At 36.1% G+C, this 10730-nt stretch overlaps 2 protein-coding genes across 2 annotated transcripts in view; both read right to left on the reverse strand.

The window, feature by feature from the left end:
* Positions 1-3999, reverse strand: part of LOC141820350 (rho GTPase-activating protein 7-like) — a 46858-nt gene extending 42859 nt beyond the window's left edge. The window contains exons 1-3 of the mRNA XM_074707645.1: positions 3960-3999; positions 3319-3509; positions 1128-1164 (exon numbers count right to left, since the gene is read on the reverse strand). Coding sequence (XP_074563746.1) covers positions 1128-1164; positions 3319-3444 — 163 coding nt within the window. The 5' untranslated portion in view covers positions 3445-3509; positions 3960-3999. The remainder of the gene's footprint in view (positions 1-1127; positions 1165-3318; positions 3510-3959) is intronic.
* A 1750-nt stretch (positions 4000-5749) lies between these two features.
* LOC141820484 (pectinesterase inhibitor 9-like) lies at positions 5750-6553 on the reverse strand. Its single transcript, XM_074707810.1, has one exon. The coding sequence runs from the start codon at positions 6551-6553 to the stop codon at positions 5924-5926; it is 630 nt and encodes a 209-aa protein (XP_074563911.1). The 3' UTR covers positions 5750-5923.
* Positions 6554-10730: the final 4177 nt, after the last annotated feature.

Consider the following 10730-nt stretch of genomic DNA (forward strand, 5'->3'; position numbering starts at 1 on the left):
TTTTAGTAAATTTATTGTTGATAAGTGGATTCATTTGTGAAAAAATAAATGGTGATAATTAAATAGCTTGGTGATTACAAAAAGATAGTGAAAATTAAGTCTATTTATTTGTGGTTGTGATAATTGATAATTAAGTGGATTGATTTGTGATAATATATGGTAATAATTAAGATTGCATTTATTTGTGATAAACCAATAGTATTAATTGACTATAACTAAGTATAAATATTGATGTTATCCTAAAGAATGACGACGCCTATTATGAGTTAACTCAATGTAGAAGTGGAATGAGATAACTTCAATATGAACTTTAGTTGTTATTCCTTTCAGCTCTTAGTTAAGATATCAAATTCATGCACATGCCTCATTTTTTTACCAAATTGCAATTTATAGTCACTTTCTAGAGTCTTGACATCTAGATGGCATTGTGATAATCATGTTATTCATGTTTGTCATGTTTTCATTTGATATATGCATTTTAGTATATTTAAATTTTTATACTGTGCTCTTAACATTATTATTCACCATGGGCTACAAGCCAACCTTAGGCCTAGCATGAGCTGGAAGTGACAACTATACACATGCAATCTAAAATGGGTAAGGCTTCCTATGGGTAACATGTTCACTATGGCTAGGGCTTCCTTTGGATGACATTTTCACTTTCTAAAGTTGAGTCACTGCTACAATTGCTTTGGCTCCTTCCATCCACTAGGTGAACTTTTAGGCTTTAAGACTGAGGGCTAAGTAAATGTCAGATGATGCATTTCTAGAATACAAAAAATATGCTTCACTGTGTTTATCTCATCCCTTTTTGGAAATATAAAATTGAGATAGCAAATTTAAGTAAGCTCATTATTTCAATTCTATTTTCTAATAATGAGAGAGGTCAAGAAGAAAAGCATAACACAGAGCACCAGGTGTCTTGGAAGTATGAATTTAGGAAGTAAACAACATAGAAATTATTAAAAAATAATGCCTTCCAAATGTTTGTGGTAATTATCAAACTAACAAACTAAATGAGAAAATTTTTGAGGTGTTTGTATAAGAAAAGGTCAAATGAGCAAGTTAACTGCTCCATCATTAACAAACTGAAATAATAAAATGCTAGGAACTGCAAAGAAGTGTACCTTTAGATGAAATAAAGAGATACCCACTCTTGAAAACCTGCAGTAAACACATCTAGCATTCATTATCTATCACCTTGTTTGAAGAAAGTCTGGTTGAAAGGAAAGCATGCAGACATGACATGTTATTGAAGTAACTGCTTATACAATGCACTAACAAAATTGTGCCTTACAACGGAGCATTTAAGATGCAATCATGCTTCATTGAATACATGTAAAATACTAGCAATACTATTCCTGGAACAAGATAGAGGAGCTATACAATATATTATCAATGATGGAACGATCTAGATCCTACTCGAAGCTATCCTTAATACATCTATGGAATTTTGGAAGAAGCAAAGAGTAGAAGTAGAGGGAAAAAATGAACAATTATTATGTTTAACATGACTTAGAGTAATACATTCTATACTTAGATAAGTTGAAGCCATGAGAATGGAAAATGTTAAAGGTAGAGGGAAAAAAGGAAACTTTATCTTAACATAATTAAACATGATTCAATTAATATGAAATTTTCTAGTGACAATCTTAAAATGAGTTGCAAAACTCCAAAGAGTTAGGACTGACACAACTTGTTGGTGATATCACATCTATCCAACCACTCATGGTATGTGTAATGGTTTAAGAAAATATTATCATAGTTTAGAAGAATGGTGGAGTAAACAAAATTGTACCATACCAAAACTAAGCAACAATTAGGTTTTTGCATGTCTTATTTTAAGGAAGCTAAAGGTATTGTAGGTGACCAAGTTTAGTTCTCCCAGTCAAGACCAATAAAATTACCTAATAACTAGTATCACACTGTAAATAACAGTACAGTTTAACGAATCCACTGTACAAACACAGAGCAACAAGTAGGCTTTTCAATATCTAATCTAGGCAAAGCCAGATGTGGCCAAGTATAATGGTACTGTGACACCTTATAGTTCATAGCCAAGGCTAATAAAAGTTTTAAATATTGAGTAGTGCCTGTGGGCAAGAGCAAAACCTTCATTGTACCAGCCGATTGACACACAATAAGCCCCCAAAAAGTCAGTACATGATTATTTTCATGATATTTTTATTCAAGTTTTTATGTAAGTAGCATCAAAAACTAAAATCATAGCTTTCAAAATTCTCAAATATTTGACTAAACCAATAATTAGGAAACTGAGGTCATATCATTGATCTAGAAAGCAAACGTAAACATAACTACATAAGTTTACTGATAATATTTAAAAATTGAAATAAGATTGTATTGCCTTTCATTTTAAACCTGTATGCAATTTCAGAAAGATCAACTTTAATTTTTTTCCCCTCATCTGAGACTTTTTAGAAGAAGCCATAAATTGATATGCCAACTGGAAATTTAGTAGGGTAAACAAAATATAAAATTATGAAGGTTTAATGTCATTCCTAAATCAATTATAGAGTGACGAATAGTTTATTAAGAGAAATAAGTGCATGAATGATTAAAGAGTCAAGAAATTATGTCAACAGAAATGTCTAAATTCATGCAAAGTTATAAAGTGATACGATCACACTGGCATCGACATATATCATGTATAAATACAAGTCAACAATGTTATAGTATTATTACTGATGAGGAAGAAGACTAATATTGACAATGAGATGTAAAACTTTGTATCCTATCATACTTTATGGGTCTGATTTGAAAACAATACATATGATAATGAAGTAGAAATTAGAATGCTAAAATTCAAATCTACTATCCTGAGCAATTAGTGAACTCCAATAATGATAAAATAAGGAAAAAAAAGTTAAGATGAATAGATATAGCTAGATATGGACATATTACCAAGTTCAAAATCAAAAGAGAAAGAGTTTTCAGTCCATTGATTGAGAATGAAAATGGAGGGGAAAAAATGATGTGCATAAATGAGCTAAGGAGTTCGATATCAAAATGAAATTGCAAGTACTAAACATACTCAGGAACAAAGACACTGGTTTTAGTAACAAGGCATTATGCTGTCAATCTGACTTTGCCACAGGATAGGAAAGTTAAATAACAAACTTCTCACCCAATCAAGCATGAAAACCATCTTAGAAGTGCTAAAGTAAGATCAATTAGATTCAAAATTGAAACAAATTGTAAAAACTAACACAAACTACACAGTTGACCTGTTTGAGACTAGTGTGAGACAATACAAAATCAAAAGATTGTATCGTTCAAGCAATAAAAGTTCTTACTAACATCGCAATTAGGAGATTTATTTGTTTGTTTGTCAGGATTCTCAGAGGACTTTGTCCACACATTTGTATCTCCCTCCCCACAAGCTTTGGATTGCACCACATTCTCACTGCTATTAGAAGAGGCCATCTGCTACTGACTTGAACTTGTACAGGAGAATGAAGAAAAATAGGCAATTCCAAATGTTCTACCAGCTGGACAGAATAAGATGGAAGAAGTAAATAAAATAAGATAAGACTTATACAACAAGATCTATTTATGATATAAAACTGGCATGGTTAGACTATGAAAAATGTTGCATAACAAAGGACAAAGCAGGACACCTAAAGACTATGCATTATAGTCAGTTCACAGAACTTCTTCCAATTACTACATTTTAGGGTCCATAGGTCCACAAATCCGTGCTTCAGTTTGCCCCTGTGTTTGAACTCTTGCAAAGCAAACCCTGGGTTGCTGCCCTTTCAACGTTGAGTCATTCATTTGTTCGTTTTTCCTAAACCGAACATTTTTGTGTGGATTCTCGATAAACTACGATCAATGTTTTCAACTTAAAAAAAAAACAAACACAAACCATCACAGATGGCGACGTCAATGAGTAGTCGAAGGTGATATCGAAGGGCAGAGGGAGAAAAGGGACGCCGAACCTGGCAAGCCAAGATCAAAACGTTGCTATGCGAAACCCACCAAAATGCGGCATCGAAACAGGGTTGGAGATGGGCGGGGGTTCAGATGTCGCAAGAGCCCGACTCTGCCTCAGGAGGCGTCGGCGAAAACCAAACCCTCGTCCGCGAATATCGTTGCCTTCGTCCGCCTCGCGCCTTTCTTTCTCCCACGAGTATCGTCTCGCTTCGTCCGCACGCGTGGCTCCGTCGCTCCGTCATCCTCTCTTGCCCTACCATCTCTCTCTCTCTCTCTCTCTCTCTCTCTCTCTCTCTCTCTCTCCCTCCAAACGTTGCAACCTGCAAGCGTAGACACACGTATTCAACACCTTCTTGGTTCCAGTATGTCGCATAATATCACGCGTGGGTGGCGATGTACGGAGAGCCTGGCTCGGCCCCTTAACGGTCGGATTGTTGTCCGCACATAAATCTTTATAACTGGTATTTTAAAATAATCGCTATAATTTTATAAATAATACTTTTTTAAGATAAGATGATACTAAAGACAGTCCGGAACCCTCATTAAACTTTTTTTATTTAATTTATAATTTTACATAAATAATTTTTTATATATTTTATTTTTTTACTTAAAAGGGACTCAAAGCAGTTTCAAGAGACACTATATAAAGAATCAAAGCCTAATTTCTTACTCTCTAAGTTCTCATATATTGTGCTCCACTTCATTTTTTATTCATTGTATCTTATATTTTCATTCTTGTTTTTATAAAAGACATTATAAGAGATTTCTCTATCTCTAATTATTGATCGAGAAAGAGAAGTAGAGTATTTTTGAAGAGTTATTCATCATCTTAAAAATCATTGTCGTGAAGTAGAAGTCCTTAAGAGGACAGTCGAATCATGCTAAACACCAAACTTCATTAATGGTTTGATCTTCTTTTTATCGTTGTTTATCTTTGTATTATTTTTTTCATTGTGTAACTTGTTTTTGGTAAAGAAGAAAACCTTGTGAGCAAGTTTATTCACCTCTCTATCCTCTTTATAATCCTATACACATTTCAACAAAAAAGTGGAATCTATCATCACTCCACACAGTTAGCTCTATGACCATTTATAAGGAGGAAAATCAAGAAATTACAGTTAGCCACGATGGAGGAGGGCATTGTCTTAGCTTCGTCGAGATTCTATCCTTGTCCACTTCAGCAACTCTGCTCCGTCGTAATCAACTCAACTATGTCCGGAGGTGATGATCCTATATACATTTCAGTAAAAGGTGAAATCCGAGCGGTCTAACACGGTCGACCTCATTACTATCTGTGATGAAGTAAATCAGAAAGCTACAGTTAGCCACGACGGAGGAAGGCATTACCTCGTCCGTCATAATCAACTTAATTATGTCCCGAAGATAATGATCCTAGACACATAGACCATGAAAAAGGAGCTTGAGACTGCATAATTATGAATTATATATGTAAAAAACATATGTTAGCATTGTGGCATATGTTTGTGCAACTATCCTTATGATCCATGCACTCCAAAATACTATACTATCAAATTTGGCAGTCTAAAGATTTAGTATCTTAGTGCGTGCCAAACTGATTGACTACTAAGTGGTCATGGTGGAATGTTGGTTAAGCTACAAAGCCTTAGGTAATTGCCTAAAACAATTTAGATTGATTGATGATAAGTGTTAGATACTATTGCAAATTAAACAACTAGAATAATTAATCTAACAACAAATTGTCAAGTCATCGAGGGAACTAACAGGGATTGTTCATCGAGGGAACAACATCAACTCCTCAGGCGGCTGTCGGCTCAATAAATTCGATCTCAGTCGTGCTTACATTGGCGTTGACCTTTGGATAAAGTCAAGAATGACATTATTTTTATTGTTGACTTGTAGATATAATTTTAAAAGTAGCATAATACTCATAGAAGCAATAAACTAAAGGACTCTAGCTCTAATAAACTCCAACATCATGACTAGTTTATCAGTAACTGGCGAGGTTGTTGACCAAGGCAAGCGCGTTGATGGTGTACTGCTTCAGGCGCCGTAGCCGCCAGCTCACGTCGGCCTTTGTGAGGCTTCCGGACGCCACCTCCTCGAATCCGTCGGCGCACGTCTCCTCGTCGGTGAGCACAGCGCTCAGCCATGTCTGCGCGTTGGACACCCGCCAAGACGCATCCGCCGGCCCCGCCGCCGGCCCCTCCACCAGCTCGCGAAGCTCGCCTTCGGTCTTCCTCGTCAGGTCGGACGCGTATCCAAGGGTTTCGGCGCAGTCCCTCAGTGCGGCGGCCTCGGGACAGGCGGGCGCGGATGCGTTACGAGGGTGGCAGGCCCGGGCGAGGACGGCGACGCGGGCCATGAGGACGGCGATGCGGGAGAGGGTGACGTTGGCGGAGAGGCGGGCGAGTTGGGCTGGGTTCTGCTGGACGGCGCTGGAGTAGCCTGCGAGCGAGGTGTAGCAGAGGCCGGGGTACTGCGTGGCGCCGCAACGCGAACGGATGAACTCCGTCGCGTTCTTCCTGGCGGACCTCGGCAGCTCCGAGGCCCCGAGTGGCGTCCTGATCTCGGCGGCGAGGAGGAAGAATACAGAGAAAAGGCAGAGCTTTCGAGACATGGTGCAGAATTGAAATTGGTCGTCGTCTTCGACCATTCTTGGCTCCGATTTGAAAACTTGGATCATTTAAATAGGCGTTCGTTCTTGCATGCCTCTTCTTCCACGAATGAATTATGATGGTGCAGTTACAAGATTGCCACTGGTGTGTCTCTGTTCATGGAAGAAGATTATTCTGACAAAAGTCACATGGCCTCAAGCGCGGCAGCCATATGGCCTTATTCTTATGAACAAAAGTCCATCTCGACCATTTACTTCCGTTAAAACAGGCAGTGCAGGCAAACCTAACCTTTTGCAACAGCAGTATAAGGGGCACTGTTTAATAAAAAAATTAGCATAAGGAATTTGAAAGACAGTGCCGCACATTCTTTTTCTGAATTTGCTATCTTAGCGGTAAATTAAGAAATTATAATTGTTCATGACGGAGAAGGATATTGTCCTAATTTATCGGAATTCGAACTCTTACCCTCTTCTACAGTGCCGCACATTCCAATCATACAACAGTTTGAAGTCTAGCATTCATCCCATCAAACATAAAAAATTGTAAGTCTCCTATAGGCTGGGTGCGATGGTAAGAGTCTAATGCGGTACTTCATATGTCCGTAGTTTTAAATCACTCATGATGTTGGATTTTCTATCCGGATTCATTTATATTTCTTAATTTTATTCTTATGACCAATGAAAAATTTCTATAGGACTAGATTGATGATTGCTAATTAAGATTAGATGGTTCGAAAAGTTGGATACCTTGATTAAAAAAAGGAAGGTAAACTATGCAACATAGAGGAGAAACAGAAGATGAACATTGGGTTGATGAATTCTTAAACGAGAACAAGTGACTTGTATTATAGAGTTTATATAGATTCTTAGTTTTTTTTTTTTTTTTTGCAAGGGCATGCTTAATTTTTTTATAAATTTTTTCAAAGGGTGCACTACACTTTTATTTTTACTGAAGGACGCATTGATTTTTCAAAATATCTTTCCGTCTATTTCAGTACTAGATTAATATACATAATGAGTATGATTGAAATATCAAAGTTACTCGTACTTACCTTAGCTAGACGTTTTCCAATTGACTCATCTAGTGTGAGTTGTCATAGCTAGATGTTTAGCTTTCAACTAACCCATCTACTTGGTCTTACTCTTGCTAAGCCTTCAGCTCTCAACTGACTCCACTTGATCTTGTAATATCTAGTTTCCAACTAGAATTTTTTTGCTTGGCTCCCAATCAAGACTTGTACTGTCTCATCCCCAATCAGGATTTGTAGTGTCTAGCCTAGCTAGGACTTAGCTTCTGCTTAATTTTAAATCATGACTTCATTTCCCATCAAGTAACCTCCACTAGACACATACTTGTTAGATTTCAATATACCTAATTTTAACCTTAGTCATATATCAAAATTCTAGATTTTATGTAATGCTTCCAAAACCAACACACCCCTCCCTTCTAGCCTGACTATCATGTTTCTACATAAATGTGCAAGGGCTTAGGTATACACACATGGAGAACTTGGTGGTTCAAGGTTTAATTCTAGAAGATTGGAGAATGGTATGCTTATCTGCGACGAAACGAGAAATTTCGTCGCCAAAAAAACCAACACACCCCTCCCTTCTGCCTGACTATCATGTTTCTACATAAATGTGCAAGGGCTTAGGTATACACACAGAGAACTTGGTGGTTCAACTAGAAGATTGGAGAATGGTGGTATATAACACTTGAGGTATCACAGGGTGCATGAGGAGCATTGGAGGTGGTTGTACTTGAAAACTAGCTAGAATACATAGTTGGAGGGAGAAGAATGGAATAGAAAAGGAGCTAGAGAGCTTAATGCATCTAAGGATAAGAAGCTTAGAAGATAAATGTCAGAGATGTGCTACATAAATAAAGGGAGAACAATGACACAGGAAGGGAGTCATAGGACTCGATGTATTTAAGGAACAAGAAGCTTGATGAGAGAATGTCATGTGGTAGAAGACATCTAGTTATAAATGAGAGTTGAATGAAATTGTATTTGAGTGGTGGAACTCAACTTAGACGGATCCAAATATTAGATGGGATGAAGTCAAATTAATAATTTATTGAGGGCAATTCAACTCAACTAAGAAACTTATTGTATGTTTGTTTATAGTGCAATCTATTGATTGCATATGAGAAGTTGATTAATGGTCCATTCAATTGGTGCAGTTGACTAAGAAATATTTTATATTGTATTTTTGTTGGGTTAGTCAACTAATTATTTGTGATCAATTGACTGATATAGGTGTTATCTAAGAAAACACAAGAATCTATCACAAGCCACGAGATTTGATTAAGGCTAGTCAACTGATGGTTGATGACTAATTGATAGATGACCCTTGGAGTGAAGTAGCCGTTGTAGAAATTAGTTACGAGCTACAAGAAATGATCTATCAAACGACTAATACTGATGTATCAATCAACTAGTAAATGTAATGTCAGCAATAACATGCCATGATTTCAATGCATGGAGGAGATTTTGAAAGAGGCTTTAAAGGCCATGCCACTTAGATAATAATTGGCAGAGAGATTATCATATTGTTTCTCATTGTTGTTGTTGAGCTTTCTTTTCAAAACTCTAGAACTCTGTTGTATATGTCTTCTAAATTATACTTGCCAACTTTGTAAGAGAAAGAGAAGAAAGATAAAGGATTCTAGAAGTGATCCATCTAAAAGATCATAAACTGTGAATTAAAGTAGGAGTTGCCAAAGCACGTTATATCGTATGTGTTTCTATGTGATATGCGTGTTTTATTTTTATTGATTCCTTTGCTAATATGTTTTTTTAACCTTACCGAGATCACAACAAAATAAAATAATAATTTTGATTTGCAAGCACGCTATTAACCCTTCCCCCTATAGCGATCATTGTTGGATAATTAACAAGTCATTCTTCTTCCTATGATTGGACATCAACACATCTTTTTTAAGATGAGATATCTAAGCAAGATGAATAATTAAAGGTTAAATATAATTTTATTTGACTTCCATGAATGAATATGCAAATGTAAGTTATTTCTATTTCTATTATTATTTTTTATTTTGATTTAATTATATCATAATAAAACATGACCTAAGAAAAATTAAAATAAACCATTTTTGTTGTGCTAGCAAAGCTTTTGCCGCTGCAACTATCCCAAATATAAACCCTTCAAAATTTATAGAGTCTCAACCAAATCAAATCCTTCTCCATTCACTTATGCCAATGAGATTCAAGATCTTGAGGTTTAGTTCAGTGGCATCTCTAGAGGAACAAAACTAAGTAAATATCAAGCTGACCTTCATTAATTACTTCAGTGGCATCTCAGGTTTAGTTCAGAACATGTAAAATGCATATGAAAGTATCATAAAACACTTTAACATGAGAGTTTGTCAGCTTGATGCGAGTGTTTTTGTTTCACTTGTACGAATTGTATCGTCATTACCTTTGCTTAGTTGTAAATGGCCTTTGAAGAACACTTTGTCGATCCAAGAAGGTAACAAGGCGAAGATGAGTTGATCGATATATCAAGGAGTGGTCCATGCTTGTGTGCTAAGATATGCATTGCTAGGTAAAATAAATCATCACTAGCTCATTGATTTTGCATAGGTAGTTGGCACATAGTGGTGGAAAGCCTAAAGGCAGTTGTCATTATATATATATTCTTGGTATATTCCACTTGGGGATAAAGTTAAAGAAAGGTGGTTGGTTGTATAGTGGTGAAGAGCCAAAGGCATTATTCATGGTGTTCCTTTCCTCAAAGTGCATACTACCAAACTTAGTCAACGCGTAACAAACTTATTATTTCCATTCTTTGAAAAAATAATAATAAAGAGAAACAATGAAAACAACAAGACCTTCTTGCAACACTAGAAAACATTTCAATAAAATTATATTTTCTTAATTCATACATCCTTTATAAAAGCTTATAATGATCAAAATATTTAATTTATAAGGCACAAATTGACTTATAAAACAGATCCCACTTTAAACAATGACATAAAATGTCTACAAAATAATTTATAAACGGCCATATCTTAGAGTTAGTTTTCTTTAGTAAGAAAAAATAATAGTAAGATTTTTGAGTAATCACTCCCTTACAAGTCCATAAACCCTAGAATAGGGCCTAAGAGTTTCATCTTAACATATATCATGAATAGTCACATATCCACTATTGAATATGG

This window comes from Curcuma longa, unplaced genomic scaffold, assembly GCF_044706935.1.
Source record: "Curcuma longa cultivar G26 ecotype Majalengka, Jawa Barat unplaced genomic scaffold, ITB_CL_G26_1.1 utg3290_np1212_1714210_RagTag, whole genome shotgun sequence".
In the NCBI taxonomy this organism is placed as follows: Eukaryota; Viridiplantae; Streptophyta; class Magnoliopsida; order Zingiberales; family Zingiberaceae; genus Curcuma; species Curcuma longa.